A 16,013-nucleotide genomic window follows, 5' to 3' on the forward strand; every position below is an offset into this window, starting at 1 on the left:
ACGATTTCTAGCCGGCTAATTACGCTTCCAACTGGTATCGTACGGGATCTATTTTAAGCACAACGTATCTCGGGTAACGTTACGCGGGCTGGAAAAGGCCATTGAATACCGACAACTGGATTCCAATTTTGCGACGCGTGCAACTAAACTTCTCACGTATACGGGTACAGTGGCCAACAAATAGATCACAAATTATCGATTAATGATTGGTAATGCTTCTTTGACCCACCTCGAGTACGACTCCTTTTTTCAATATCCGTTCTCGATCAATTTATAAGCGAAGAGAAAAATTTAAAAAATACAAATTTTCTAGCAATTATATCAAAATAAGAATAGTCGATTAAATCATAGAACCTTTTTAAAATCGTAGAACAATACCATCGAAACTCGTTTGATTTTTAACAATGTCAAACCTTACCAAGAATTGCTTTCCATATAATTCGTTCCACGATTAAATACTTCATAAAACGAATAATAATTCCATTTCGAGTTTACGCGATGATCCCATTAATTGCCCCGGCCAAGAGTCGAGACCAAGGACAGTATTACGCGCAATACGTATTGTACACAGATCGTTTTAATTCGATTGATCGGCGAACGGGTATGGAATAAGGTTTATGAATGCGGCCGGCATTGTTGCCGTGGGTGGGTACACCGAATATGGCCGCGAGTTGGAAGATGAGTGTGGCCGATCGAGACGAATGCCCGGCGAATAAGGACGTGACGTAGTTATATCCTCGCGTATAAGGAAAAGCGGATTCGCTGTTAATAGTCAATATGCATTAGAGAGGAACAATGAGCGGATCTTCGTGCCACACACGACGACAGACCGCGGGAGGATGTTGGCCGCGAGGCGATGATCTGGCTCGCGGACACCTTCTGGAAATTTTTTCTTTTTTTTTTTTTTACGACCGGCACGACTCATCGCGGTGTCCTTCGACAGAGAATCATTCCAAACCTTTCGATCCATCTGTCAATTGTGTTTGTATCTGTCGTTTGCGGATATATTTGTTTTCTTTTTATTGCGTTGTAATCTTGAAAATAATTGCGAACAATTAGGAGTTTTTTGATACGATTTGTGAGTATAAATTTAGGAAAGAGAAGATCTAGGAACGAGATTTCAACCCTTTCTTTCGTTTGTCGCGCGATTAAATAATAATAGACGATGGATTTTCGAATCTTCGACGAGATTTCAACCCTTTCTTTCGTTTGCTGCGCGATTAAGTCTTGGAAATAATAATAGACGATGGATTCTCGAATCTTCGATGAGATTTCAACCCTTTCTTTCGTTTACTGCGCGATTAAATAATAATAGACGATGGATTTTCGAATCTTCGATTTCAACCCTTTCCAATGATATCGTTCGTTCGTTAGCGCGATCAATCGTCAGAAATTATGAATGATGACGAATTTTTGATCGAACTCTCAATTTATAAAAATAGGAAAGGAAATTTCAACCCTTTCTTTCGTTTGCCGCGCGATTAATTAATATTAAATAATAATAGACGACGGATTCTCAAATCTTCGACGAGATTTCAACCCTTTCTTTCGTTTGCTGCGCGATTAAATAATAATAGACGATGGATTTTCGAATTTTCGACGAGATTTCAACCCTTTCTTTCGTTTGTCGCGCGATTAAATAATAATGGACGATGGATTCTCGAATCTTCGACAAGATTTCAACCCTTTCTTTCGTTTGTTACGCGATTAAATAATAATGGACGATGGATTTTCGAATCTTCGACGAGATTTCAACCCTTTCCAATGATATCGTTCGTTCCTTCGCGCGATCAATCGTCAGAAATTATGAATGATGACGAATTTTTGATCGAACTCTCAATTTATAAAAATAGGAAAGGAAATTTCAACCCTTTCTTTCGTTTGCCGCGCGATTAATTAATATTAAATAATAATAGACGACGGATTCTCGAATCTTCGACGAGATTTCAACCCTTTTTTTCGTTTGCCGCGCGATTAAATAATAATAGATAACAGATTTTCGAATTTTCGACGAGATTTCAACCCTTTCTTTCGTTTGCCGCGCGATTAAATAATAATAGACGATGGATTCTTGAATCTTCGACGAGATTTCAACCCTTTCCAATGATATCGTTCGTTCGTTCGCGCATTAATCGTTAGAAATTATAAATAATTACGAATTTTCGATCGAATTCTCGAATTTATAAACGTAATATAGGTTTAGGAAAGGAGACTTCAACCCTTTTCAACCCTTTCATTCGTTTGTTGCACAATCAAATAATGAATTTATAATTTTCGATTTATAAAAAATAACGTTTGGAAACGAGATTTCAATTTTCCTTTTCAAGAAATAATAATATTCAATCGACGATTTTCGATTCATTGAATAACGATTACGATTCTGAGAAATCGTAAGATGGGTGTAAGATGAATTAATTTTAACGATTGATTAATAATTATGGATGATTATATAAGTTTATAGTCAAATCTCAAATAAAATGTAACGAATGAATATTTAAGAATGAGAGTTTAACTCTTTCTCAGCGATATGATTAATTCGTTGCATCAATCACGGTAATTAATTTGTTATAATAAACATATAGTAAAGTGATCAATGGATTTATATCAAAAACTTTCGAGTATGCACTTGAGAGATGAGATAGATTCGAACACTTTGTAAGGAAATTAACAAAAACGGTATATAATATACTTTCAATTGTAATCAAATCTTAATCGAATGATCAAAATTTTACGAACGTATATATTTGTAAAAATTCGTATTGCATAATCCCTTCCTCGTAAAATTCTCTAAAAGAATTATTACATTAAATCCCGATTATCTAAAATGATTCACATTACATTAGAACCGTAATTTTCATTACAGATATTCCTTAAGTACCTCCAATTAAACATCCCAAATTTTCCATTGAAAATTTCCCCTCCCTCGACTCGAATGCTTAAAAGCTTCAACGGATACAAAGATGAGTTAGATGTCCACACAACTGTCTTAATCAATTTTATAATCGTATTTTTCCTTGAGGAAAAGAAAAACTGTTTGTTTACTTAAGAAGAAAAAAGTAGCAAGTAATAATTAAAAATTGTAAAAATTACATTATTAATGTTTGATCAAGATATCGATCATCGATAACCGATATCTCTGATGTTACTTTTAGCGATATCATGACGTCAATTCATTAAAAATATGATTTATAAGTGTTGCAAAAGCAACAAAAAACGACCAGTTTAAAGTAAAAATAAAAAGAAAAACAGACGTGCAAAAATTTTTAACTTATCATAAATTTCAAAATACAATATACGCGCATTTTGTTAAAACAAACAAACCATCATTTTCCCCTTTCCCTCCAATACAAAAATTCTTACAAGAATATTTCCTTATCTCATCCCAAGATTATTTTAACATCGTTTCATCGAATTCTGATATGCGCAGTTTCATTTTCAACCCGAATGAGAGATCCAAATAATTCACTCGAAATTACGATAATTTAAATATATTCTCGGCATATTCTGACAAATACGATAATCAATTCAATTTATTAATCGCAGAATTATGATCGTAACAAATCGACGAAAGGATTAAACGAGGAAGAGATCTATCGAGTGCATTCGAATTCGAGCTTCGATTCTTATCGTTTGTTCAGTGATTCTTACACGTGTCGTCCCTATCGCCTCCAAAGATAAAGATTAAACGTGTATACGCCATATACACGAAATAAAGAAATACAATCGAGATAATAATCCTTCGCAGCTGAGGAAGAAACAACTCCAGGAAGTTGTTGTCGAGGCGATCGAAAGAGAGAGAGAAAAAGAAACGATAGAAAAAGGCAGAAGAGGTACAGGAAGAGGGTACACATCGAGGAGCCCATGGAGGAATAAAAGATGCGAGAGATGTCTCTTCGGTAGACAGTAAAAAAAGAAGAAGAAGAAGAAGAAGAAGGAAGGGAAGAGAGGAGAAGATAATTGTCCGACGAGGGGGGCATTGAAACGGAATTATCGAGAGGGCGGAGAATCGACAAAGAGCGAGATGGAGCGAGGGGGGAGAGGGGCGAGAAAAGCGAGCCGTGTATACAGAGAGGCTATAGGGAAAGGCTGAGTGGAGGAGGGAGGGCAGATTTATAGGCAGAAAGGGGAGAAAATGGAGAACCGGACGGGTGAGGAGAAACGATGGAGTTTACGGAGAAATCGAAGAGATGAAGGGAGGTGCGTTCCTGGTAGCCGCGGAGATACGAAATTTGAAACGATAAATCGCGCGTGAGATAAGGACGAGACGAATAAAAGTGGCCGTGTGGAAACCGTGAGAAAGGGAATATGTATTCGAGTATATTGGAGATGAGAAAGATATAAATAGACATAGAAGGAACGTAGAATGGAAATGGTAGAGAGAAAATTGTGGAATGTGAAAAAGAGAAAGATGTTTCTTCTCGAAAAGAAATGTATAGTAAAGGAAGTAAGCGAGAAATTTCTATACGTGAGTCTAAAGTCCTTCTATTTTTCTTTTAAATTTAAATTAATAATAATATTAAAAAACGCGAATTAACAAATTCGATCGAACAGAAGGAAAGATCTTTGGAATCGTTTCGAGCTTTCGAAAATTTCACTAATAACAGTTATTGCGTCAATATTGTGCAAGACTTGTGCAACACCCGTTACATTAACTATACCTCCTTCGAGGATTTGTTTCACGCGAGGAGAAAATTTTAATTTAAAAAAAACTCAAATTCGAGGTGGACGAACGAAGTAAGAATGCTTCGTTTGATGGAAAAAGAAAAGGAAAAAGGAAAAGAAAGGATTATTCCAAAAATAGCACGGGCGGAGAAACTCTTACACAACAAGAGCGCGTAAAAATACGTAGCGATAGAAAGCAATCGTTTCTCCGAATAAAGATGCAAAGGAATGAAAGATGACGAGAGAAGAGGAAGAAGCGTTGGTTGGTTGGTTGGTGAAAGAGAAGGCAGGGCAGGCAGTATTTCGAATGCGTATCACGGAACGCTACGAAATCTCGGATTCTATTAACGGAGAAATTATAACGGATTGACGGACGCAGGGAATGGATGCAAAGACGGATGGACGGAGAGCCGCGAAAGATTTCTCTTGAATCGTAAATACCGATCACTCGCTTTACCGGTTAGGGGCCACGTTGCATTTTAAACCACTTCCCGGTGCATTCGCAAATTGTGGCCAGAGCAACAAACGTGATGGACAAACGTTGGGAGGAGGAGATTGTCGTCGTCGTCGTCGAGGTGGAGAAAAGAAGAGATTTTTTTTACGAGGCAATATGGAAATACGTGGGGGAAATACGTTTGCGCATCGCCTCGTTTCCAGATGAAAGGAGAGGTCTCGTTTTGTTAGAAAAGGAATTGATCGGATAAATCTGATAATATCCGTCGTTTTCGATAGAGAAATGTGTGTTTTTTATAATTATAACATATGGTGAGAAATTGTCAATGTTTCTAAATTTATTTTATATACCGAATTCATTCGCTTTAAATGACATAAATGTTCTACTAGTTTTGATGTAATAACAAGGCATGCATTCTAATTAAGCGTAAAGCAATTGAAATTGAAGCGTAAAAGCAGAGAGAGAAAAAATTCGACTCACCATGTATAGCGTGCGTTGATATTTCTACAACTTCTTCTTTTTCTCCTGTAACCTCTTCCTTCCAACTTCTCTTCATCTCTCGTTCTGAAAATTATTAAAGGTTCGTTAGAGATTAAATTCGTCGTTTAAGTCCAGAGTGCAATGTATATTTTATAAAAGTAAATATTGTTATTTATTGCATTGCAAACACGATGTAAAAAAAAAAAAGAATTAAAATGATTAATGATTGATATAATTTTTTCAGATGAAGCGAATCTCTATTCGTTCGAATTCTATGACGAAAAAAAAGAAAAAAATTGAAGAACATTGAAGATTGACAGACGTCTCGCAAACATGAGATCAGTAATTTGGCGTGCCAAACAACGGTAAATTTAAGAACAAATTTTATTTTGTTATAAAAATGAAAATTTTTTAAGGTTCGTATAATTATAAAATCATTAACCATTAGCTTCCAGATATTTAACTAAAGAAACGTAATCGATCATTCCCTTTTTATCCCACCTTTAGGTTCAAAGAATCATGTGTTTGGTTAATTACAATTTTGTAATCAGATGCTATCTTTGACAATAATAAATTATCTTCGATACCATCACCAGTTACTATTATTAAATGCCTATTTCAATGTTACATTGAATATAAATCGTCCTCTTTTATGGAAGATATGACTGGGTTAATTTCAACAATAAATGATCGAACACATGAAAATTTTAACAATAAGAATTCTATCCTGATATACAAATAATTGTACGATTATTGGAGTTAAAAGTTTGCTAAATGGTCGTTCTAAGAACAAAGTTTATAGGAAATAATAGCGCGTACAAGAAGAAGAACGCGCTTCGATATCCTTTCACGATGTACGAACAGAAAAATGTTGTATACACGAAGAAAAATTCGCATATTTACGACAATAAAAACTTCAATCCAGATGGTATTTATGGAAAAAGAAAGGAAAAAAGAAAACCAATGATTGGAATTTTTTAAAATAAATTTCCTAACCTATTTTCTCCCCTAGATATCAATACAGTTTATAAACATCCGGATGTTACTTATATCTGCGAATATATAAAAGACAAATTTTATTTTGCAACGTTGTGCAACGGTCGAAAAGAAGTGAAAAGCACATCTCACATCCATTTTTTTACAATCGATGACGAGCTAGTTTATAACAATTTCTATCACGACTTTGGCCCCTTAAATCTTGCTTGTTTATACAAGTAACAATTTTAAATATTTTTTACACTTTCAGAATTTAATAATTATCCTCTCTTCTTAATAAGATTTTGTTTTTGATTTACAATATTTTTAGTTTTTTGAAGATTATTCTTTATATATTTAAAAAAAATATACATATATATTATTAACAGATATTGCCATAAGGTAAACAAAAAATTAGAGAGTCCAGGAAATGAGCACAGGCAAATTGTGCACTATACTTCGTCACGAGAGCACAAAAGAGCAAATGCCGCGTATTTAGTTGCCTCTTTTGCAGTATTATATTTGAACAAGAGTCCGAGAGAAGCTTACAATACTCTTTTCATGGGAGGCGAAATTCCTATAAAGCCGTTTCGAGATGCCTCTATGGGATCAGCCATTTATAGCATTCATTTGTTAGGTGATATATATTTAAATTTATATGGAAATTAAACTGAAATTATTAATTTAATCCGAATAGAATAATAATCGTTTATAATTTGTATAATTATATTATTATTTAATTATTTTAATAAAAATAGATTGCTTAAATGCGCTTAAGAAAGCAGCATCTTTTGGCTTTTTTAATTTTAACGATTTTGATGTGGTTGAATATGAGAAATACGAAGACATGAGAAATGGTGCTTTAAATTGGATGGTACCGCAAAAGTTTCTGGCATTTGTTGGTCCAAGCACGGAACCAGGCACTCCCTATCATCCTCCTGAATGTTACATCGATTATTTTTTACAAAATGAAGTCACTGCCGTAGTTAGATTGAACAAGAAAGCGTACAATGCATCAAGGTAAGAAAAATAAAAAATCTATTTAGAGATTTTTAATATATTCAATTCCTGTGCCAAGGAAATAATATTATTCTTTTGAATTTTTGGAAACTCTTAAATATTATACATAATACATATTATATAATTAATTAATTTGAAATATAGAACTGATATAACGTTTCAAAAATAGATTCACCGAGGTAGGAATCACGCATTATGACATGTTCATGCCAGACGGTACGGTACCACCAAAAAGAATTTTGAATGAATTTTTGAATTTAAGCGAAAACACTAGTGGACCTATCGCAGTTCATTGCAAAGTAACTTATGAAACTTTGATTAATTCAACTAATTTTATTTAAACTATTTATAATAGTATAACTATTTTTAACTTTCTATTTATTTTTTATATTTGTTCAGGCTGGACTAGGAAGAACAGGTTCATTAATTGCTGCATTTTTAATAAAACATTATAAAATGACAGCAAGAGAAGCTATTGCTTGGATAAGAATTTGCAGACCTGGTTCCGTTATAGGACACCAGCAATCTTGGTTAGAAAATATTGAAAAAATTTTGATGAATGCTGGTCAACAATATAAGTAATTTATATTCTCTATTTTATATATATATATATATATAAATAATAATATGAAATAAACTTTTTATATTTGTATGCAAAAAAAGAAATTTAAAAAAAAGAAAATTCCTTTTTGTATTATTAATTTTCAATAGAAAAGAAAAAAAATTTCATAATTATTGTGTACTATAATTGTTAATAATATATACATATAAATAAGTAAGTTAAATAATATAAATAAATACCTGATTGTGATGATAGTGTGATTTTTTTGCAGGTTGAAGTATTATGGTGATGGCGATATAATATTACACCATAAATATGGGATTTATTCGCTCGCGAGCAAAGCAGAAAAGAAAATATCACCATACACATCCGAAGGAGAAAATACAGGTGGGAATTTATATCTATTCCTAAAATCAAACAATGAATTTATAAGAAAATAATATTTACAAAACAATATATTTTATAATATATATATTATGATATATATTATAGTATATATATTACAGTATATATATTATAAAATTACATAAAAAGTATGTATGAGAACAATAAAATAATTATGAATTTTATTAAAATTTTACTTACACATTTTCATAAAAAATATAATTCTTATTCCAATTCTTCTATTGAAAATGTCGAATTTTGGATTTAACAAGAAAATGCTGATCTGAAAAAGAAAAATGATTTAAGAAAAAAGATATATATATATATATATGTATATGTATATATATTTTAAATTTTTTAATATATTTTTTTATTATTCTAGGATTTAATAAATATGACAATTCAACCAACGAAAAGAAGGGCAAAACAAAACTTACAAGAATTTTAGGTATTCATCCAATATTTTATAATTTTATTATTTTTATTCTTTTTAATTTGTAATATGTGTATGTATGTATATAATATATAATTAATTAAAATTTAATCATAATAAATAATTGACATAATATGCAATATAACTTTCAAAAAGATACTTTTTTAATTAAAAATAATATTTTCGACTCAATTTATCGTTATTATGATAAAATTTCAACAAATTATTGGAATGCAATTGTAGATGCATTGACCTTGAAATGCTACCACGTAATATTTTGCTCTTTTTATGTTAAAAATGATATTGATTTATGTTATATATGCACATATACGAACCACAAACGAAGGATGATTGAAATTTTCACTCTGATGAAGTTCTATCTTCAATTTAAATATAAAACACACAAAAAAGTCAAGAAAACGTCAATGCGTGCACAAAACAACAATCGCGCGCCGAAACTAATGTAGAAACTTGCGCGCGCATCTGATCTCGATCACGCACTAATCGATTATAATTTATTTTCGTATAAAAATTTTAATTTTATTAATAATCATTAATATTTTATTAATAATTATACAAATTAATATATAATTTATTTTTATAAGATGTTAATAAAAAAGATTTATATTTATATACGAAGATAAATATTATTATTTCTACTTATTGAATAATTTATATCGATATCGATAGTAGTATATTAGATGCGCACGCATCTAATATAATTAAAAATTCAGCATTGATTCAAAATTAATTTTAAATAAAATCATAATATAATAATGAATAACCCATATAAATATAAAAAAAAAAATGTTAGAACATATTTCGTCAAATAATTTATAATTAATACTGTTTTTTTAACAATAAAACAGTTCAAACTCGTTCATATTCGTGCTAAATCTCGTATGTTCAAAAATCGTGCGCGCGCATCAATTTTTATCTAATTTATAATTTCTAATTTTTTTGACAGTTATATATAGACTAGTGTATAGGCAATAGTGTTTTTTATTTTTGTGATTTTTGTATCGTTTATTGTCGTTAAATTAAATTTAAATCAAGTAAGTCAATATGAATAATGATAATTTCTATTATATTTATAAAAAACAAATCACAAATATCAAGAATAGAAAAAAAATTTAAATTATAAACTAACTAACTACGTCATTAAGTAAATTTTCGTTTTGTATTACGAGAGATTATTTATGATAAAATAATTTTCTATTTTTTTTTTTTATTTAAAGGAAAATTAAGAAATTTCCGGGGAACAGATGATGCAGATCGAATGTCACAGAAATTCAGAGTTACCGATTCGTATAATATGACACAAGGAGATAGACTCAACGAAATCAAAATGAATAGATTCAAATCATCTCGAAATCCTGAATCACGGCAAAAGAATTATATCGCTTATGGATTAGATGCTTTAAAAAACGCGCGGCGAAGAAAATAAGTAAGTAATTATAATATGAAAAAAGAAAAAGTAATTGTTATTTTGCGTTCAAACACGAAACGTTCATTTGTAATTATAATTAAGAACCTATCAATTCAAACATTATATGTATAATAATTTATATCGAAGTATATACATATAAGGATAAGTAAAGTCAAAACAAATTTCAGAGGAAAAATGATTTATAGAAAATCGTTTTACATAATTTTATAAATCATTCAATACAAAATGATTTGTTTTGTATAAACTAAATAGAGAGATTTCTTGAGAAGAATTATTAAAAATAATTATACAGAGAATATAATTTCTAAAAGAGTCCCATTGATATCTTTTTTATCTTTATTTTTCATATTTTTTTATTTATTTTTTTTTTCTCTCCAATTTATTATTGTATTATTTATGGATATTTCAATGAAACTTATTTAGAGAATTCTATATATGCTCTATATATATTTAAAAATAATTTTCACGCAAAATAGTTAGATAAATGGTCGAATCGACAAAACAGGAGGTATTCCATCAAAATAGAATTTTGAGAAACAAGAATAGCCATAAGTTTCTAAATTGTATATACGGCTTTGCGTCTCTCAAAGCTTTTTATATAATTATGCATCAATTAACACTTTTTTCTATAACATTATCTATTTTACTTTACTTTTACTTTCAAATTGCGAATCTTGATATTGAGATCATATATTATTTTAAATTTAAATTAAAATATTATCTGTGTCCAATAAAGAAAACAGAAATTGATAAAAATTTATTAGAATTTTCAAAATCATGGATCACAAATTTCACCAATTCATGTAAACAGGAAGAAAAATTGTCACATATCTGTCAAAAGTGTTAATTAAAGTAATCCATCATTCATATTTCATATTTCATCTTGAACGCTTTTTGTTATTTATATTTTATGATTACTATTCATTACATTACTATCAAAGTTTATACGATACATAAAACATATTCATTTATATACCCTATGATTAGCAGGAAACTGTTTAAAATAGGGTATATGATTGTGCAATTTAACATCAATGTGAAGTCGAATTCATAGAAAAGAATAAAGGAAAATCTTTTCCTTCAAGAATTATAAGTTTTGTTGATAAATTCATGATTTCATATTACACGACTAAAAAGATTAAAGACTAATCGAATTTTGTGAGTACACTTATAATCACAAGTATTATTTAACACAAAATAGTATAAGAAAGTAATTAATTAAATATCCCTTATTTTTTTGTTTGTGTTAATGCAAAAAGTAACTTATTTTATTTCATCGCATTTTGAATTTTTATCACAATGATTAGAATTTGATAGATAAAAGCGTAAAAAACAGACCATGAATTTAATTTCTTCTGTATTGATAAATATCTTTTTCTGATATTCAATTTTTTATCATTTTGATAGATTTAATTCTGATTGAATGAACATACCATTCTAGTACATTATGCTTATTAATTTGTATATCCAGAATATCACTTTTGCATTGTCATTTTATTCGATTTTTCACGCGTTACAAAATTTTGTTTTATGAAAATTATCTGTTTTATTTGCACTAAGCACATTATTATATTTTATCGTATTAGTCATTAGTGACATTATAATCATTATAGATTTCTCGTTAACTATCAAAATTCTTATTATTTTTGAAACTACTTTCCTTTTTTCTTTTTTTTTTTTTTTTATTATCGAGTTCAGACATTACATATTAATCGCTCGTACAATTTATAATTCATTTTTTTTTATTTTTTTTTTAACTATATTTAAAACTTATAACCAAAAGATAAAAATGGTATATTAAATATGATATTATTGAATATTGCAGACACTTGTACCCCTTAGTTGATCGTCTTTTTGCTTTTTTCGTGTTTTTGTTTCTTTTTTTTTTTTTTTTTTGTTTTGTTTTGTTTTATTTAATTTCCTTGACTTTAGATATTCCAAGGAAAAAATGTAAAAGTTTGTAAGCAATAATATATGATATTCAAGATGATATCGCTGATTTTCTGAGCTTTGTATCGTCATTGCCTCCTTAGTAATCTTTTTTTTTTTTTTTTTCTTACTTTTATTTGAAATCTTTGCGGTTTCAATGTTGTTTAACATTAATGTTAGGAAAAGAAACTGCATCAGGATTTTGTAAATATTTGCACTCTTGTTAATTCTCTTTGCATCGTACAGTCTTTTTTAAAGTTGTTGATGTTATTATGCAATTTCTAACAGACTTAAAACTTGCCTATTTTTTTTTTTGTTTGTTTTGCAAAAAACACCATTCCATCAATTGCTCTTTAAAGAGCGGTTTATAATGCACCATATTATTGTATAAATTATCAAGGTCACACCGCTCTGTATAAAGTTACACTCGCAATATGTTGATTTGCCATGACTTCAACAATCGCATCGCGTATACCATAACAAAATGTGCAACCAAATGGATTTGTTGTATTCGTCGAGGAAGCACGGTTTAATACTACTGGCCGTGCACTAGCTTTCAACTGCTCACTTATTCTATCCCATTTTGTATAGGCAGTGATCTAAAGTAAACAATTTTATTGAGAATATTCAAATATTAAAACATTTATCAAATTTATCACTTATTAATATTTCCATTTTTCAATATATTTTTGTTTAACAAATCTTATTTAGATACTTATATCGTACCGTAACTGGAGAAGGGGAAACATCTATGAGTTTTCCCGATTCGGTGGAATTATTTTCTGGTGGAAGAGTTAAAGAAAACTCGCAGCGATGATACATATTAAAATTATAATGCCCTGGATAATTTGTGTGTAATACAAACTTCTTAACACATTGAGTTTTGGCATCAAATAAAACATCCTACGAGCGATAAAATATTTAAATGTATTTCTTGGCTTGTTTTATTAGATCGTTTACATGAAGAAAATTTTTTACCAATCCTAAAGTAAAATAATTATAGAAGAAATCCGACCGTCTTATTTTATCACGTTTATGTGCATGAGGACTATGAATACGCATTTTATCCTCGGCTTTAAAAAACACACGAGATGGTGCTCCTAAAGCACTTAAAACATCTTCACAAGTATCCCCAAATAACACCTATAATTAGGTATAAAAAAAAAAAGAATAAAGAAAATTGTATTACAACAAATGTAAAAATTCTTTTAGTATTACATTGCTCATTTTATAAAATACTCATAATATTAAAAAAGATTAAAATATACTATAAAGATATAATATAAATAATATAAAATAAATTATAAAATATAACCTCTTTGGTTAAACAACGTTTTTTCGGTTCCAATAATACTCTTGTTACAGAGCTACCTTCAGTGAAGAGATGCAATTTAAGACCTCGTGTACGCATTTTGTCACGTATGACATCTGCCTTTTCTAAATACAAATTGTTATGATAGCAGACCTAACAAAATATGGTTATGTAATATCAATCTTGTTTTTATATATATTATAATACTAACAAAAAATAATTACGAGTGGTAAAGGTGGTGGTGGTGCTTTTAAATTGTGTTCATCACTTCCACCTCCAGCACCCATATTACCCACATAAATAGCTGTTTTTGCTACAAGAGGAGAAGTTCCATTTGGAAATTGCAATGATCCTAATCCATGTGCATATCCAGGTTGGAACTTTGAGTCAATGGGGAAATAAAATGATAATCCTCGAAAATTTAATACAAATACCTATAAAAAAATATATTTTGGTTCCATAAATTTTAATTAAGTAAAAGTATAAATGGAAATATCATACTTGTTTGTCACTATCATAAACACCAGGATGAGTTGCTCCAAAGGAATGCTCAATCTGTTCAATAGATGGCAAAACCTCTGGTGAATTGAATGGCAAACCACAATATTTGAGTTTAACTAACTTCATGTTATAAATCTCAATTATTTTGAGCCTTTGCACCACTGGATCGAATATAAGTCGAACTCCATCATGAGGTAAGTTTATTACTAAATCTACGTCTAAAGGATTCTATAAATATATATATATTAATTTCAAATGAATAAAATATATAATAACACTTTAATTAAGTTTTTATTAATATATACTTACACTATCACTATAAAGTACTTGTACTCCCCTTATAATGCCCACTTGGGATTGTATTATTGATACAGATTGGGAAAAATGCATACCTGAAATAGTTATTCTTTTAAAAATGATTCTTCAGATTTCATCGCTTTGATTTTTCTAATTACTCTTATTTTTCATATTAGTTTCATCCATATACGCATTAACAATCATTCAACATAATTGCATGATTTTTATTAAATTTACATTTATTTTTAAAATAATATTTTATTCAAATATAAAATTCTAATTAATTATCATTCTATTAATTTATAATATGATTTTAAAATCTTAAACAATTAGTCTATATTTGTAAAAAAAATTATATAATAAGTAACAAAATATTCATAACAAGCACCATTTTCTTTGTTTACGTGCGATTGTCAAACGAGATGTTTACAAATAGAACGAAATAGTAAAGTGCGAATGCTGACATGACAGTAACATCAATAAGATCAATTAGACGCTGCAAAAATATTCTCTGATTGTCGATCATTTTATAAATTATTATAAATTAATTCGATCATCATAAAATTATGCGTAATACGACTTAGCCGTGATACATCATTAGTGTTTCGTCACTTGCCTAAAATAAATTCCCACTGCTCGCAACCGAGGGATCTTTCGGGCACCACCTCGAGTTCCAACATTCTATCGATTCTATTGTTTCTCTTATTTTAAATTAAACTATAGGATGCACAACGCGTCTCCAAATATCATGAGAACTGCGTTGTTTCTTTGTCTACGTATCGCACTGTTACTAATCACCAGATAGCCATATTGCTTCCCAAACAATAAACCTCGACTCTCTACTCTCACGGCTGGCAAACTGTCACCGAACAGCTGATACGTACCGCGGAATACGTGAAATTAAACCAGACTATCGGCCGTGTACGGAAACGTAATATTATGAGGAAACAGTTCGTTCCGTGTACTATAGATGTCGCATAATATGCTATTCTCAATTACCGCGAATATTTGAATTTTAAAACTGATTCAATTTTAAAATAAATTTAATTAAACTTATGATTTATTTAGTATTTAATTACACGTTTAGTTTTTAATTTAATAAAAATTAATAAAATATAAAATATAAATTATCAATAATAAAAGATTTTTCATAGAAGAAATATCGATCTCGCAACAAATGTGCAATAAAATTCTCTTTATGATAAGATGTAAGGGTTAAAGACCATAGATAATAGAATCTTGTCTCTACATGTGTTTCACGATTATAAAGAAACTTTCAATCTTATATTTAGAAATTTTTTTCACGAATAAATATTTTAGATGAAATACTTTGTTAAAAATTGTTCGATTTTTGTTTTATTTATAAAATATTTAAAAAAAACAAACTTTTTTAACTATTAAAATAATTTTATAATGAAAAATATATAATTTATAATTTCGTATCATGATACAACGACCAATCAAATCAAAATATAAAATAATCTTTTGAAAAATAAAAAAGGATATTTTTGATACATAAATTGAATTAAAAACTATGGATCAAAAGATTTAAAA

At 29.5% G+C, this 16,013-nt stretch overlaps 2 protein-coding genes across 2 annotated transcripts; one reads left to right on the top strand and one right to left on the bottom strand.

Annotated features, from left to right (window-relative positions):
- Positions 1-3,313: 3,313 nt before the first annotated feature.
- LOC412844 (dual specificity protein phosphatase CDC14A) lies at positions 3,314-8,548 on the top strand (the record flags this gene model as incomplete). The annotated part of the gene is made up of 9 exons (XM_026439639.1): positions 3,314-5,427; positions 5,841-6,012; positions 6,104-6,524; positions 6,609-6,810; positions 6,961-7,208; positions 7,330-7,591; positions 7,761-7,890; positions 7,991-8,169; positions 8,425-8,548. Coding segments are annotated over exons 3-9 (1,299 nt in total), but the record flags the coding sequence as incomplete, so codon positions are not given.
- A 3,764-nt stretch (positions 8,549-12,312) lies between these two features.
- On the bottom strand, positions 12,313-15,348 carry LOC409639 (UPF0183 protein CG7083). The gene is made up of 8 exons (XM_393137.7): positions 15,076-15,348; positions 14,472-14,554; positions 14,163-14,390; positions 13,886-14,095; positions 13,665-13,814; positions 13,328-13,492; positions 13,076-13,252; positions 12,313-12,948 (listed from the first exon to the last, which is right to left on the bottom strand). The coding sequence occupies exons 1-8, from the start codon at positions 15,137-15,139 to the stop codon at positions 12,751-12,753; spliced, it is 1,275 nt and encodes a 424-aa protein (XP_393137.3). The 5' UTR covers positions 15,140-15,348; the 3' UTR covers positions 12,313-12,750.
- Between the last annotated feature and the right edge of the window lie 665 nt (positions 15,349-16,013).

The sequence above is a fragment of the Apis mellifera genome, linkage group LG3, assembly GCF_003254395.2.
Source record: "Apis mellifera strain DH4 linkage group LG3, Amel_HAv3.1, whole genome shotgun sequence".
NCBI lineage: Eukaryota > Metazoa > Arthropoda > Insecta > Hymenoptera > Apidae > Apis > Apis mellifera.